The 17,104-nt window shown below is 42.9% G+C and overlaps 2 protein-coding genes across 3 annotated transcripts in view; one reads left to right on the top strand and one right to left on the bottom strand.

The window, feature by feature from the left end:
- Positions 1-4,369: 4,369 nt before the first annotated feature.
- Positions 4,370-9,639, bottom strand: LOC121543407 (protein mono-ADP-ribosyltransferase PARP11). 2 transcript variants are annotated; one of them, XM_041853249.2, is made up of 9 exons: positions 9,440-9,639; positions 9,178-9,289; positions 8,900-9,027; positions 8,582-8,702; positions 8,390-8,465; positions 7,920-7,992; positions 6,313-6,440; positions 5,682-5,833; positions 4,370-5,442 (listed from the first exon to the last, which is right to left on the bottom strand). In XM_041853249.2, the coding sequence occupies exons 3-9, from the start codon at positions 9,017-9,019 to the stop codon at positions 5,126-5,128; spliced, it is 987 nt and encodes a 328-aa protein (XP_041709183.1). In that variant the 5' UTR covers positions 9,020-9,027; positions 9,178-9,289; positions 9,440-9,639; the 3' UTR covers positions 4,370-5,125. The 2 variants fall into 2 exon arrangements, with proteins under 2 accessions (XP_041709183.1, XP_041709182.1); XM_041853248.2 differs by lacking the exon at positions 9,178-9,289.
- Positions 9,640-12,347: 2,708 nt separating this feature from the next.
- Positions 12,348-17,104, top strand: part of LOC121543409 (sodium- and chloride-dependent GABA transporter 2-like) — a 19,062-nt gene continuing 14,305 nt past the window's right edge. The window contains exons 1-4 of the mRNA XM_041853252.1: positions 12,348-12,423; positions 13,059-13,290; positions 14,827-14,961; positions 16,708-16,848. Of these exons, the coding sequence (XP_041709186.1) occupies positions 13,089-13,290; positions 14,827-14,961; positions 16,708-16,848 (478 nt within the window). The 5' untranslated portion in view covers positions 12,348-12,423; positions 13,059-13,088. The remainder of the gene's footprint in view (positions 12,424-13,058; positions 13,291-14,826; positions 14,962-16,707; positions 16,849-17,104) is intronic.

The raw sequence follows: 17,104 nt of genomic DNA, 5'->3' as shown, positions 1-17,104 counted from the left end.
CGGTCAATCACCCTCGGTCTGGGGCTCCATGCAAGATCTCACCTCGTGGGGTATCAATGATCATGAGGAAGGTGAGGGATCAGCCCAGAACTACATGGCAGGACCTGGTCAATGACCTGAAGAGAGCTGGGACCACAGTCGCAAAGAAAACCATTAGTAACACACTACGCCGTCATGGATTAAAATCCTGCAGCGCACGCAAGGTCCCCCTGCTCAAGCCAGCGCATGTCCAGGCCCGTCTGAAGTTTGCCAATGACCATCTGGATGATCCAGAGGAGGAATGGGAGAAGGCTGTGTGGTCTCATGAGACAAAAATAGAGCTTTTTGGTCTAAACTCCACTCGCCGTGTTTGGAGGAAGAAGAAGGATGAGTACAACCCCAAGAACACCATCCCAACCGTGAAGCATGGAGGTGGAAACATCATTCTTTGGGGATGCTTTTCTGCAAAGGGGACAGGACGACTGCACCGTATTGAGGGGAGGATGGATGGGACCATGTATCGCGAGATCTTGGCCAACAACCTCCTTCCCTCGGTAAGAGCATTGAAGATGGGTCGTGGCTGGGTCTTCCAGCATGATAACGACCCGAAACACACAGCCAGGGCAACTAAGGAGTGGCTCCGTAAGAAGCATCTCAAGGTCCTGGAGTGGCCTAGCCAGTCTCCAGACCTGAACCCAATAGAACATCTTTGGAGGGAGCTGAAAGTCCGTATTGCCCAGCGACAGCCCTGAAACCTGAAGGATCAGGAGAAGGTCTGTATGGAGGAGTGGGCCAAAATCCCTGCTGCAGTGTGTGCAAACCTGGTCAAGACCTACAGGAAACGTATGATCTCTGTAATTGCAAACAAAGGTTTCTGTACCAAATATTAAGTTCTGCTTTTCTGATGTATCAAATACTTATGTCATGCAATAAAAAGCAAATTAAATTATTTAAAAATCATACAAAGTGATTTTCTGGATTTTTGTTTTAGATTCCGTCTCTCACAGTTGAAGTGTACCTATGATAAAAAATTACAGACCTCTACACGCTTTGTAAGTAGGAAAACCTGCAAAATCGGCAGTGTATCAAATACTTGTTCTCCCCACTGTATATATATACACTTGAAGTCGGAAGTTTACATACACTTAGGTTGGAGTCATTAAAACTTGTTTTTCAACCACTCCACAAATTTCTTGTTAACAAACTATAGTTTTGGCAAGTCGGTTAGGACATCTACTTTGTGCATGACACAAGTAATTTTTTCAACAATTGTTTACAGACAGATTATTTCACTTATAATTCACTGTATCACAATTCCAGTGGGTCAGAAGTTTACATACACTAAGTTGACTGTGCCTTTAAACAGCTTGGAAAATTCCAGAAAATGATGTCATGGCTTTAGAAGCTTCTGATAGGCTAATTGACATCATTTGAGTCAATTGGAGGTGTACCTGTGGATGTATTTCAAGGCCTACCTTCAAACTCAGTGCCTCTTTGCTTGACATCATGGGAAAATCTAAAGAAATCAGCCAAGACCTCAGAAAATAAATTGTAGACCTCCACAAGTCTGGTACATCCTTGGGAGCAATTTCCAAACGCCTGAAGGTACCACGTTAATCTTTACAAACAATAGTACGCAAGTATAAACACCATGGGACCACGCAGCCGTCATACCGCCCAGGAAGGAGACGCATTCTGTCTCCTAGAGATGAGCGTACTTTGGTGCGAAAAGTGCAAATCAATCCCAGGACAACAGCAAATGACCTTGTGAAGATGCTGGAGGAAACAGGTACAAAAGTATCTACAGTAAAACGAGTCCTATATCGACATAACCTGAAAGGCCGCTCAGCAAGGAAGAAGCCACTGCTCCAAAACCGCCATGAAAAAGCCAGACTACGGTTCGCAACTGCACATGGGGACAAAGATTGTACTTTTTGGAGAAATGTCCTCTGGTCTGATGAAACAAAAATAGAACTGTTTGGCCATAATGACCATCGTTATGTTTGGAGGAAAAAGGGGTATGCTTGCAAGCCGAAGAACACCATCCCAACCGTGAAGCACGGGGGTGGCAGCATCATGCTGTGGGGGTGCTTTGCTGCAGGAGGGACTGGTGCACTTCACAAAATAGATGGCATCATGAGGAAGGAAAATTATGTGGATATATTGAAGCAACATCTCAAGACATCAGTCAGGAAGTTAAAGCTTGGTCGCAAATGGGTCTTCCAAATGGACAGTGACCCCAAGCATACTTCCAAAGTTGTGGCAAAATGGCTTAAGGACAACAAAGTCAAGGTATTGGAGTGGCCATGACAAAGCCCTGACCTCAATCCTATAGAAAATGTGTGGGCAGAACTGAAAAAGCGTGTGCGAGCAAGGAGGCCTACAAACCTGACTCAATTACACCAGCTCTGTCAGGAGGAATGGGCCAAAATTCACCCAACTTATTGTGGGAAGCTTGTGGAAGGCTACCCGAAACATTTGACCCAAGTTAAAGAAATTAAAGGCAATGCTACCAAATACTAATTGAGTGTATGTAAACTTCTGACCCACTGGGAATGTAATGAAAGAAATAAAAGCTGAAATAAATCATTCTCTCTACTATTATTCTGACATTTCACATTCTTAAAATAAAGTGGTGATCCTAACTGACCTAAGACAGGGAATTTTTACTAGGATTAAATGTCAGGAATTGTGAAAAATGTATTTGGCTAAGGTGTATGTAAAAATTCAGACTTCAACTGCATATATATATATATATATATATATATATACACACAGTGCCTTGCAAAAGTATTCATCCCCCTTGGATTTTTTCCTATTTTGTTGCATTACAACCTGTAATTTCATGTAATGGACATGCACAAAATAGTACAAATTGGTGAAGTGAAATGAAAACAATAACTTGTTTCCAAAAATTCAAAAAGATAAATAACGGAAAAGTGGTGCGTGCATATGTATTCACCCCCCTTGCTATGAAGCCCCTAAATAAGATATGGTGCAACCAATTACCTTCAGAAGTCACATAATTTCTTAAATAAACTCCACCTGTGTGCAATCTAAGTGTCACATGATCTGTCACATGATCTCAGTATATATACACCTGTTCTGAGAGGCCCCAGAGTCTGCAACACCACTAAGCAAGCGGCACCATGAAGACCAATGAGCTCTCCAAACAGGTCAGGGACAAAGTTGTGGAGAAGTACAGATCAGGGTTGGGTTATAAAAAAATCTGAATCATCAGAAACTTTGAACCTCACATGGAGCACCATTAAATCCATTATTAAAAAATTGAAAGAATATGGCACCACAACAAACCTGCCAAGACAGGGCCACCCACCAAAACTCATGGACCAGGCAAGGAGGGCATTAATCAGAGAGGCAACAAAGAGACCAAAGATAACCCTGAAGGAGCTGCAAAGCTCCACAGCAGAGATGGAGTATCTGTCCATAGGACCACTTTAAGCCGTACACTCCACAGAGCTGGGCTTTACGGAAGCGTGGCAGAAAAAAGCCATTGCTTAAAGAAAAAAATAAGCAAACACGTTTGGTGTTTGCCAAAGGCATGTCGGAGACTCCCCAAACATATGGAAGAAGGTACTCTGGTCAGATGAGACTAAAATTGAGTTTTTTGGCCATTAAGGAAAACGCTATGTCTGGCGCAAACCCAACACCTCTCATCACCCCGAGAACACCATCCACACAGTGAATTATGGTGGTGGCAGTATCATGCTGTGGGGATGTTTTTCATCGGCAGGGACTGGGAAACTGGTCAGAATTGAAGGATGGCGCTAAATACAGGGAAATTCTTGAGGGAAACCTGTTCTTCCAGAGATTTGAGACTGGGATGGAGGTTCACCTTCCAGCAGGACAATGACCCTAAGCATACTGCTAAAGCAACACTTGAGTGGTTTACGGGGAAACATATAAATGTCTTGGAATGGCCTAGTCAAAGCCCAGACCTCAATCCAATGGAGAATCTGTGGTATGATTTAAAGAATGCTGTACACCAGCGGAACCCATCCAACTTGAAGGAGCTGGAGCAGTTTTGCCTTGAAGAATGGGCAAAAATCCCAGTTGCTAGATGTGCCAAGCTTATAGAGAGTGAATAGTGCACGCTCAAGTTTTGTTTTTTTGTCTTATTTCTTGTTTGTGTCACCCCAAAAAATATTTTGCATCTTCAAAGTGGTAGACATGTTGTGTAAATCAAATGATATACCCCCCCAAAAAATCTATTTTAAATCCAGGTTGTAAGGCAACAAAATAGGAAAACTGCCAAGGGGGGTGAATACTTTTGCAAGCCACTGATATATATATATATATATATATATATATATATATATATATATATATATATATATATATATATATATATATATACAGTATATATTAATTGTAACTGTACAGTAATCTGCTCTTGTAATATGTATATCTATGAAATCAGGTCCTTGTATACAGAAGTAGAGCAAGTCAAATGTTTGTGTACTTAATGTTGCCGACTATTCACTTGTTTGCAGTTACTGTGTAATAGTGAGTTATTGCATCCTGGTCACCAAAGTAGTTATCCAGTCTACATACTCAGTAGAAGTGTGTTGAGGTTTTTTGCTTTGCTTGATTATGGTCATGTTGGACCCAAACAGTCAAAGGAAAATAAAAAAAGAATACCTGCACACTGTTAGAACGCTCCCGAAACGTATTCGCAACGTTTTGACATCACAGGGTGATCCTGCCAAAGATCCTCTGTGGCAGGTTGAAACATTGCTAATCCATTTCAGGAACACTCCAACAGCGTGCAGTTACTTTTCTTTTTTTCAAATACGCCACCTCTCGCCCTGACCGACCCACAAGTCTCTAAACACAGTAAATAGACAAACCACTCTGTACAAACTTTACAGCTTTTATAGAAACATAGTCCTCTTCTATGACCTTCTTTGCTCTGCCATAGTAATCCATTAAGGCACTTCTTATGATCCAAGTCCCAGTCAGGCCTTGTATCAAACAGCAGGAAGTCATCATGGCCGTCCATTGAGGCCCTCCTCTCTCGACCTTTCCCCCAATGTTTCTGAATCCCAATCCCAATCCCGCTCTGGTAAAAAAAAGTCCATCCCCTGTACATTGTGTAATAACGTCCCTGATCAACCCATAGGCGTCAGTAGAACTCAATGAGATACTCTGGGTAAATCTGGTTGCAGTCGAAGATGACGTAGATCTTTGGGTTGGCGAGGTCGTCCACACAGCTGTCGAAGAAGTTGCTGTAGCTCATGTCCTTGGATGGCGGTCGGCAGAAGAGCGGGTTGCCTAACGTGGACTCGCCGACCAGCACTCTGGCCAGGAACATGGTCTTATATGGAGGCTCGCTTGAAAATATCGGCGGGGCTAGTCCGTGCTTCTGCAAGGCAAAGTTATGTTTCCCCGTCGTAAGGCAGAATTTGCTGGAATACTTGGCGTCTCGGGCGAAATAACTCCCTGAGAAATGATGGGAAGGATGGTATTAGAATGTTATGTTTGAACAGTTGAAACTACGGTGGCAAAATTCCAGTAACTTTTTCCAAAATTCCAAGGTTTTCCAGAAATCAAAGTTGGAAGATTCTCAGAATCAGGCAGGAATAAGCAGGAAATCCAGGAATACTCTAACCGAGATTTCTGGAAAACCTGGAAATTGTGGGAAAGTTACGATTTCATGACACAACACAAGCGGAATCTACCTCTGCCATAGACGTCCCCGTGGCTCCCAGTTAGCCGCCAGTCAAAGTTATATGTGCATATAGCCTGTACGTTGCTGTGGCCTGTGCCATGAAATAACATTTTCTCCTCAATGTCCACAACTCGCTTTATCTTGCGTAATTGTTGTTTTTTCCTTTAGAAATTGGAAACCAAGGAGTAAAAAACACACAAAGCATTGATCAGTCTCAGCATTTAGGTTAAGTATGTTTTCCAACCAAAAGATCTCTAAAAAGTTATCGAGAAAGGTCTACCTATCTAATTCAAACCATCACTCTAAACTGGCATTCTAGGTGCTATCCCCAAAATCATTTAGATCAGGGTTCTTCAATCCTGGTCCTGGAGGGCCGAAACACTTCTGTTTTTTATTTCTACCTGGTAGTTAATTGCACTCACCTGGTTTTCCCAGGTCTGAATTAGCCCCTGATTAGAAGGAGAGGATGAAAAACAGAGGTGTTTCGGCCCTCCAGGACCAGGATTGAAGAACCCTGATTTAGATACTCACTTCAATTAGATACTCACTTCAATTAGATAATTCAACTATACTAACATCATTATAATACCTTATAATACCTCCCCACACACACGCGCGCGCACACACACACACAGCTCTACCTGCAAAAGAACTCCCACAGATCCAGGTTCTGTATCCTCTGAATAGATTTGATAGGGTGACACATGGTCCTTTCATAGAGTCTGACCACTTCCTTGAACTCATAAGTGTCTCTGGCCAATGAAACGAGCTGAAAAATAGAGATCCTATTAAATTACTAGTATTCTAATTCCTAATTCTAATTCTACGAGCTGAAAGAGAACAGTCAATCAGACATGGCAATACTGCAAATTAATGACACACTGTTTTTTTGTTAGAAAGAAACAAACTGAGGTCTCCCGAGTGGCGCAGCGATCTAAGGCACTGCATCGCAGTGTTGCGGCGTCGATCCCAGGCTGTGTCACAACCGGCTGGGACCGGGAGTCCCATAGTGCGGGTTTGGCAGGGGGGGCTTTACTTGGCTCATTGCGCTCTAGCGACTCCTTGTGGCGGGCCAGGCGCCTGCAGGCTGACTTCAGTGTTTCCTTCGACACATTGGTGTGGCTGGCTTCCGGGTTAAGCGAGCGGGTGTTAAGAGGCGCGGTTTGGCGGGTCATGTTTCGGAGGATGCATAACTTGACCTTGGCCTCTCCTGAACCCGTTGGGGAGTTGCGTCAATGAGACAAGATTGTAATATCACGAAATTGGGGAGAAAAAGGGGGTAAAAACGACCCCCCAAAAATACAATAAAAAAATAACATCTACAAACTGGCTAAAGAGAGTCATGGTAGATACATTGATAACACTTTTTTATAATACTTTTTATCTCAATATCAAATCAAATTTCTGGGAAACAATTAAGTACCGTACTGTGATTTTTTCAATTAAAATGGTAAAAAATAAACAAAAATAGCTTAGCCAAGAGCAATTTCTCAAGCAAGAATTTTGCTAGGACTGTCTGGGAGTGGTCTGAGTACGGAGGGGAAAACTGAAAACTAGCTGCTTTTGGCAGAGAGATTTGGAACTCTCTTTCTTATTGGTCTATTAACTACATCCCACCAAAACAGGCAGACATTTCAGGCTGTCTTTTCAAACAGCTCTTACACTAAAAGGGCATTATCATAATTTTAACATCATAGTGTGGAAATATATAAAAAACACAGGAAAAACATGTTTTCGACTTCACTTGGCCTTTAAAAGGTAGAGTCAGCAATGCACAAAGTAAATAGCAATATCGGGCCGTTTTCCACAACAACTAAGAGCATTGAAGTGCAAAGTGAAACCTCTCCACCGTTGTTCCGCAGCTATTAAGTTATAGAAGATTGACGTGCCGCCCTGCACACGTGCAGATACACTGTGATCCTCTGTCAGTGCATCGTCTTGCACAGCGCTCATCTGCAACATCTGCGGTGCTGCTCGTGGCAACGTCATGTCGCTGAATATCAGTTTAATACTGACAGGTATAATGCATTATAAAACTTGTCATAAGCATCCATTACTCTACATTTACAGGTAACATGAGTAGGTCTTGAGCAGGTAAATTGCTGGTCGGGATTTACCTGTATTTCTACCACTACCCCATTGAGATAGAAACCTGAACCTGCAAAAGATGGTACTTTACAGGTAAAGCTCTCTGTCTAAACGGACTAGATCCACAGCATATTGTCCACACACATCCTTGTTCCCTTACCTGATAAGGCTCGTCTGTATTTATTCTCTCCCAGTGGCAGGGCACCGGCAGGGCCAGATTATCACAAATAAACCTGGGCGAGGGTGACAGATGCATATACATAATTCAGACATATACTGTACAGGTCAGGCCTGGGTCCAACTGCTAGGTGGTTATTATGTCAATGCCCTTAGTTACACATCCTTTTACTTTCACCCAAAATGTAGCACAACATGCATTAGGTTTAACCATAGAACAGGTGATGCTTCTAACCCCACAATAGACTAAAATAAGCTCCAGGAAGTAAGATCCAGGAAGTAAGCTCTAGGAAGTAAGCTCCAGGAAGTGAAACTGACCACAGAGCAAATGGAGAGAGCACTCAGAGCTCTGTATTTCTGAGTTATACAGCTACAGGCCTGTGGGTGACCTGCATGTCTGAGTTATACAGCTACAGGCCCGTGGATGACCCCATTGGTACAGCTCAGACTCACCTAAAGCCAGTGGCAGAGTGGAAGGCCCGTTTGATTGGCCGTTGTTTCCCAGTCGTGACATTGATCTGCTTCATGACTGGTTGTGAAACAAAGACAAACAAAGATCAGCCAATTAAAGACACACTCAAACATATCCAATGATTGTCAATGATACTGTATAGATGTGTACCAGTGCTGTAGTGTTCTTCGTACCTGAGAAGTCCAGTCTGTAGGTGTACTTGGCGGTGTAAAACTCCATGACACCGTGTTGATTCCTGATGTAATTCTGTTCTATCTGCTCACTGGTCACAGAGCATGCAGCACTTGGATCAATCTGCCACAACCAGAACAAATTGCAAATGAGACAGTGCATGGTATGGGTGGAGTGAGTGAGGGGATGGAGGGATGGGTGCATGGATGGATGCAATGAGAGGACAGCTAGAGGGATGGAATAATGAAGGGATGGATTGATAGATCAAGTGAGAGGATGGATGGACGATGAATGCATAGGTGGAGTGATATGTCCTGTACCTCAAACATGTGCCACACTCCACACTCAGCTAGGTAATACCAGCACCAGACAGCCTCTGACGTGTCCATCTCCTCCACCATCTCTGAGGACTCTTCCTCGGGTGCCCTTATGGCAAACATGTCTGGACCTGGGAAGAGCAGTAGACAATGTCATTGCATTGGCTTATAGTGGATAGTGGATGAGGAGTAGGCTAGGTTTATTTTCAGCATGACATTTCATATTTTCTAATATCTGGTCTCATATTTCTCACGGATTTGCTTCCATCTATGAACAATACCTATGTGAATTGGACCAATATGTTTCCAACAACACCATTAGGTTCTTCCTGGTTGGCACACTGTCTGTCGACGTGTCACCAGCTTCTTGCAAATTCTCTGCACCCCGAAGTGCTTAGATGAGAATGTGTGTGTGCATGTCAAATAGACGAACAACATTCACTAAGATGCTATCAAACACCAGCAATATGTTTATCACATCGGGTATATAGGCTATAGGAAATATAACTAGCTACTAGCATGAAATATAGCAGGCTATCTTACCGGTTTATCGAGCTATTAGCCAGCCTCCAAGCTACTGCGTTTAACCTCTTCCAGAATTGGTAATCATATATTCCAGCTAACCATGAATTTCAACCCGTGCTGCAAAGTCGTATTTAGCACCCAGCATCGTGAGGTCTTTTGTAGAATTATGCGAATTCATTTGCGTTTCTCTTTCGATTGTTATGTTTACATTCGTTTCCTGGTAGCAAACGTCACAGAACACGTCACAATTCCAAGTTGCTCCCACTAGGTGTGCGTTCGTAAATTCACTCTGGCTTTCTCCTCTGATTTCAGACCACTCTCGTCTGAGTGTGCCAATGCGCATAATAACTGATGAATTTACGAACGCTCAACACCCGTTGAATGCGGTGGGTGTCAGTAAATGTCGGCAAAAAAGCGTAATTAAATTGTTGCCAGCAGCACAGTTACAGTCACCAACGCTCTGGGTAACATGAAAACACCCTAACCAGCTCTGCTAGGGCGAGTAAAATGGTCAGAGTGAGATTTCTCTCATTTGTGTCTTGGAAGTAGCTAGCAAGCTAGAAAACGTTAGCCAGTTAGCTTGGGTGCCGTTGTGAGGCCAGAACGCTCGGATCAACCTACTCCTCGGCCAGAGCGTCCAGTGTGCGCTCGGAACGCTCCGTTTTTACGAAAGTACAATCTGACAACCCTCCTAATTTACGAACGACCACAGCGGACTCTGGCACTCCTAGGAATGATGCCGCGTCAGGAATATATATAATATATACATATTTTGCTTTTTGAACACTACCCATGTTTTTGACATGAAGGATATAATATGTTACTATTGCAATGATGACAAGGCCATTGAAATTATTGCGATTTTAATGTTTTATTCTCGTTGCCAAATAGTGTATACACAAACAAAAAATCCAGAATTCTATACCGAAATTACAAATATTTCTGATTGAATGTAATCATCTAGTTGAGACAATATCCGTAGTTCATAACAAAAAAGAATGACATGTTCTTGAATCATTATAATGAGATTTGTTCTGAGTGAATACAGTGAGGGAAAAAAGTATTTGATCCCCTGCTGATTTTGTACATTTGCCCACTGACAAAGACATGATCAGTCTATAATTTTAATGGTAGGTTTATTTGAACAGTGAGAGACAGAATAACAACAACAAAAATCCAGAAAAACGCATGTCAAAAATGTTATAAATTGATTTGCATTTTAATGAGGGAAATAAGTTTTTGACCCCTCTGGAAAACATGACTTAGTACTTGGTGGCAAAACCCTTGTTGGCAATCACAGAGGTCAGACGTTTCTTGTAGTTGGCCACCAGGTTTGCACACATCTCAGGAGGGATTTTGTCCCACTCCTCTTTGCAGATCTTCTCCAAGTCATTAAGGTTTCGAGGCTGACGTTTGGCAACTCGAACCTTCAGCTCCCTCCACAGATTTTGTATGGGATTAAGGTCTGGAGACTGGCTAGGCCACTCCAGGACCTTAATGTGCCTCTTCTTGAGCCACTCCTTTGTTGCCTTGGCCGTGTGTTTTGGGTCATTGTCATGCTGGAATACCCATCCACGACCCATTTTCAATACCCTGGCTGAGGGAAGGAGGTTCTCACCCAAGATTTGATGGTACATGGCCCCGTCCATCGTCCCTTTGATGCGGTGAAGTTTCAAATCAAATAAAATGTTATTGGCCACATGCGCCGAATACAACAGGTGCAGACATTACAGTGAAATGCTTACTTACAGCCCTTAACCAACAGTGCATTTATTTTAAATAAAAAAAGTAAAATAAAACAACAACAAAAAAGTGTTGAGAAAAAAAGAGCAGAAGTAAAATAAAATAACAGTAGGGAGGCTATATATACAGGGGGGTACCGGTGCAGAGTCAATGTGCGGGGGCACTGGCTAGTTGAGGTAGTTGAAGTAATAGGTACATGTGGGTAGTCCTGTCCCCTTAGCAGAAAAACACCCCCAAAGCATAATGTTTCCACCTCCATGTTTGACGGTGGGGATGGTGTTCTTGGGGTCATAGGCAGCATTCCTCCTCCTCCAAACACGGCAAGTTGAGTTGATGCCAAAGACCTCGATTTTGGTCTCATCTGACCACAACACTTTCACCCAGTTCTCCTCTGGATCATTCAGATGTTCATTGGCAAACTTCAGACGGGCATGTATATGTGCTTTCTTGAGCAGGGGGACCTTGCGGGCGCTGCAGGATTTCAGTCCTTCACAGCATAGTGTGTTACCAATTGTTTTCTTGGTGACTATTGTCCCAGCTGCCTTGAGATCATTGACAAGATCCTCCCGTGTAGTTCTGGGCTGATTCCTCACCGTTCTCATGATCATTGCAACTCCACGAGGTGAGCTCTTGCATGGAGCCCCAAGCCGAGGGAGATTGACAGGTCTTTTGTGTTTCTTCCATTTGCGAATAATCGCACCAACTGTTGTCACCTTCTCACTAAGCTGCTTGGCGATGGTCTTGTAGCCCATTCCAGCCTTGTGTAGGTCTACAATCTTGTCCCTGACATCCTTGGAGAGCTCTTTGGTCTTGGCCATGGTGGAGAGTTTTGAATCTGACTGATTGATTGCTTCTGCGGACATGTTTCTACCTAATTCTTTGTTATTCAACACATTATGGAATAGGATAGCCCAATGCACAACAAATAATGAAACAGTTTCTTATTTCCTTTCATTTAATTTAAATTATTTAGTTGAATTAATATTTTGTTAAACTGTTGCACATGTCAACTCTCTTCCACATATCAATGGTTCTCCACAATGGTAGGCTGTTTTACTGTATCATCCTAAATAGCTGTTATAGGCTATCATCCTGATTCATTTCAATACCATGTGAAGGCTTTGGAGTTGGTAGACACGCCCCTACTCCCCCTTCAACATTCTTTCCAAAGACCACTCTGTCTGTGAAGCCAAAGGAACTGCTTCATTTACTCCTACCAGCTGTGTGGAAAGGCAGGATATATTGCGTTAAAATAGATGGTGAGTTGTAGGATATATTTTGCATGCATAATTGAATGATTGTGCCTAATACATGGAGGATTCACAGAAATGATAGTGCTTACTCACTTTTTTCTTCTTGCATGCATTAATACTTTTTTTCAAACAAATAAATTGCAAACTATTTGACTTTAGCATATGCCTAAATAAAAGTTAAAGCTAAATAGCCTATAGGTCTGCATCTGCATGATTGTACTGCGTTGCATTACTGCATGTACTCCATGGAGGAAATTTGCTTAGTGGGAAAGCACCTTAACTTCAATGTCTTGTGGATATCTAAAACAATCAATTATTATCTTATTTTTAATACATTTGTGCAGATAGGCTATGACTGACTGCATAACTAACTGAGATAAGCAAGCAAAAAGTCATAAATGCTAGTGTCCTAGGATCAAGCCTCAGGCTCTCTAGCAGAACAAAGACTTAATCTGTCTTGATTGGAACATATTGTGTTGAAGAGAGCCTCTGAGTAAGTGAAGATGTAAACACAGAGTCCACACCAGAGAGGAGGAGTGTATGTGTATGTGTGTGTGAGAGGGAGGAAAAGTGTGTTAGTTCATGCTTAAGAGAGAGAGAGAGAGCTTTGGCAATATTAACAAAATGTCATGCCAATAAAGCATTTTGAATTGAAGAGAAAGTGAGTGAACATGGAAGAGGAGATGGCTGGAGGGACAACTCCCGGAGGACCAGTGGACTCAGAGGCCCAGAAAGGGAGCCCCGAGGATGGGGTTCAGCAGGAGAGGGGCAAGTGGGCCAACAAGACTGAATTCCTGCTCTCCATGGCTGGTGAGATCATTGGCCTGGGCAACGTATGGCGCTTCCCTTATCTGTGCTACAAGAACGGAGGAGGTAAGTAAACCAGCACTTCCCCATCTATTGACTGTCAGGATAAACAGTAGGATTACACTATCATGGTCTGAATGCACTGAAACCAATGAAGAATTTTGGAGTTTTGGTGAGAGATATTGACCCATGTGGAGCCCTTTTTGGAATAGACTGAACAGAGCAGGGAGAGAAAGACAGAAAGACAGAAAGAACGAAAGAACAAAAGAAAGAAAGGAAGAAAGAAAAAAGGAAAGCTGGTGTGTTGGTGTGAGATAGTAATTGAACATCAGAGAGAGAGAGAGATAGAGAGAGAGAGAGAGCAAGAGAGAGAGAGTGTGCGAGAGAGAGAGAGAAAGAGAGAGAGGGAGAGAAAGAGAGAGAGAGAGAAAGAGAGCGAGAGAAAGAGAGCGAGAGAAAGAGAGCGAGAGAGAGAGTGTGCGAGAGAGAGTGTGCGAGAGAGAGAGAGAGAGAGAGAGAGAGAGAGAGAGAGAGAGAGAGAGAGAGAGAAAGAGAGTGAGAGCGAGAGAGCATGCGAGAGAGTGAGAGAGAGAGAGATAGAAAGAGAGAGAGAGAGAGAGAGAGAAAGAAAGTGAGAGAGAGAGAGCGTGCGAGAGAGTGAGAGAGAGAGAAAGAGAGCGAGAGAAAGAGAGTGAGAGAGAGAGAGTGTGTGCAAGAGAGAGAGAGAGAGAGAGAGAGAGAGAGAGAGAGAGAGAGAAAGAGTGAGAGAGAGAGCGTGCGAGAGAGTGAGAGAGAGAGAGAGAAAGAAAGAGAGAGAGAAAGAGCGAGAGAGAGAGAGCGTGCGAGAGAGAGAGAGAGAAAGAGAGAGAGAGAGAAAGAGAGAGAGAGAGAGAGAGAGAGAGTGAGAGAGAGAGAGAGAGAGAGAGAGAGAGAGAGAGAAAGAGAGTGAGAGAGAGAGAGCGTGCGTGAGAGTGAGAGAGAGAGAAAGATAGAGAAAGAAAGAGAGAGAGAGAAAGACCGAGAGAGAGAGAGAGAGCGTGCGAGAGAGAGAGAAAGAGAGGGAGAGAGAGCGCAAAAGAGAGAGAGAGAGAGAGAGAGAGAGAGAGAGAGAGAGAGAGAGAGAGAGAGAGAGAGAGAGAGAGAGGGGAAAGAAAGATGTTGCCCGAGGGAGTTAACTCTTGTGTCTGCTAACCCTGTGGGCGGAGCTTCACCTCTAATATTCTGTGAGCAACAAAAGATGTATGCATCCTAAAAAACAAGGACACCAGGCCTGCAATTGCTTTTGTGCAGCCTCAATGGCTCTCTGTATTCACTGGAAAGATAATGCATTTCCTTATGAAGGATATCTATTCAGCTGTCAACTCTTTTCATGGACTTGTAGCTAAAGAACATGTTCTAACTACTGTACAGCAATACTGCATCATCACACAACTGAAATGTCAATAAGCATTTCCTTGGTCTATTCACAGAAAAGGATTTGTCATTCATCTCAGTGCCATTATCTTTTTATCCTTCCTGCTGTTCTATTGGACCATTTACCATAGCAACACACCTTTCATACAGTAAACACTCTTCTTCATTGGTGTTTCTAACCCTCCGCAGGTGTCTTCTTTATCCCCTACTTTGTGTTCCTCTTCTTCTGTGGTATCCCTGTGTTCTTCCTGGAGACGGCGTTGGGCCAGTACACCAGCGAGGGCGGGGTCACAGCCTGGAGGAAGATATGTCCCATGTTCGAAGGTGATCACTCTGTCTGCTCCTTACATTATTACATTATGGGCCAGTTTTCCAGACACAGATTAAGCCTATGGTGAATCTTCCAGTCAGGTCTCCCATGATACAAGTCAGTATTCAACGTCTATCCATGTCTGAGGACATTGGGAGATTACGTGGAAATCGGCCACTAGGGGCAACAGTGAGCACTGTTACCTTCAAGTAGGTTTCAGTTTTGCTGGTTTTGCTAGTTTTGCTAGGGCGTTTGTCTACGGGGATGGTGGATGGGCGTAAGCATCTGCCTCTGGTTCCAAAAGTTGCATGTTCCAATCCAGTCATAGAAAGTGGTATTTGATATTTTTGTTTTAAGCCTAACTCAAACCTTAACCCTTACCTTAACCATTCGGAGTGAATGCCTAAACTTAACCTTAAACACTTCGAAATTTGACGTTTGGAACAACTTCAAAATTTGACGTTTGAGAAACATGGATGAATGTCTAATTCTGCCGTAAGACTGTGAGAGCTTGTAGTAGTCTTCATTATTAATAGATGTAAAGTCCCCTGTTTTGGAGACCTGCGTGGTTCTGGTAACGTTTCCAACTGACATTTTCACTTATAAATCGATCTGTGGACACCATAGGTCGAAATGGCTTGCATTGAGCAGTAGCCCTGATTCTCACAGACACAGGAGTATGTCTCTTTTGCCTGTATGAAACAGGATGTGAAATCTGACACCACTTGAAGCTGGGGTGACCCTCCTACCATTTCATTCGCTCTTCCGACTGTCCATCAACTCCTGGCTGAACCCTACATCACAGCCACTAACAACGCATATGCCTGGAAGAATGATATGAGATGAAAGGCGAGTTCCTAACGAGTTCAGGAAGCCAAGCTAGAGCTCAGTGAGACGTTCACAGCGATGGGGGCAGACGTTTTGATCAAGAGGGACCTTTAGAAAATATGCACATTTTCTCCAACAATAAACATACAAATAGGTATTTTACAGTTATGAGGAAGGTGAAATCTTATAGTTAGTCGTTTTATAATTAAATTATACTATATTTAGAAAGCACATGTCATTTCAAGCCTTATTCATACAGTTTTGTTGAATAGGAAATACATAATATACGATATTTCATATTTTTATATTTTTATAATATTTGTACTGTGTACTTGAGCTTGTGTCTTCAAAAGTGACTACACCTCAGCAATTTATAACTATTTCTACCACAAAGGTGAGATTTTAACCTTTCTTGGAGTGTGCAGCATTACTAGTTACTGTTTATGGCCCTGTCATGATAAATAATTACTTTTGGAGATTACGTAGATTACATTTAGTTACATTTAACTGTTAACATGGCTTTTTAGTGCAGGACTTTCAATTATCTGTGTCCGGGAAACAGGCCCTATGACAGTCAAGACAGGGATTCAAATGTGTTGTTTCAGGCTAAATTCATGAGATGCTGCTGTATACAAAGACATTGATGGAAAACAAATACATTAGACTGTCATTTTCCAAATCTAACAGTCATTTGCTAGGTAGTAAGCAGGCTTTTGTTCCAGCCCAGTACTAACACTCGCGATTCAACTTATCAGTCTCAATTAGATGTTTGTTTATTTAGGTATTGTAGTGCTGGGCTGGACCAAAAGCCTGCACACCCTGTAGTTACATGGTTCCAGATCCATGGTTCGACCACTGTGCTAACTAACTAAGTTATTTAAAGAACGGTCACCTTATCAAGTGTTAACCTGACTTTACTTTCCCATCTGCAGGAGTGGGAATTGCATCCCAAGTGATTGTGGCGTACTTGAACATCTATTACATAGTGGTGCTAGCCTGGGGTCTGTTCTACCTATTCAACTCCTTCAGGAATCCACTGCCCTGGTCCACCTGTGACAACGAGTGGAATACTGGTACAGGAACTCAACACAGACACACACATAGAGACACACACACACAGACACACACATACATAGACACAGACACACACACACACACACAGACACACACAGACACATAGATACACATGTGCACATACCTACTTACGCTCTCTCTCTCTCTCTCTCTCTGTCTCTCTCTCTGTCTCTGTCTCTGTCTCTCTCTCTCTCTGTCTCTCTCTCTCTCTCTCTCTCTCTCTCTCTCTCTCTGTCTCTGTCTCTGTCTCTGTCT

Source organism: Coregonus clupeaformis, chromosome 28 (assembly GCF_020615455.1).
Source record: "Coregonus clupeaformis isolate EN_2021a chromosome 28, ASM2061545v1, whole genome shotgun sequence".
Classification (NCBI taxonomy): domain Eukaryota; kingdom Metazoa; phylum Chordata; class Actinopteri; order Salmoniformes; family Salmonidae; genus Coregonus; species Coregonus clupeaformis.
The sequence above is the reverse complement of the archived record's forward strand: the minus strand, read 5'-3'. Positions and strand labels throughout refer to the sequence as shown.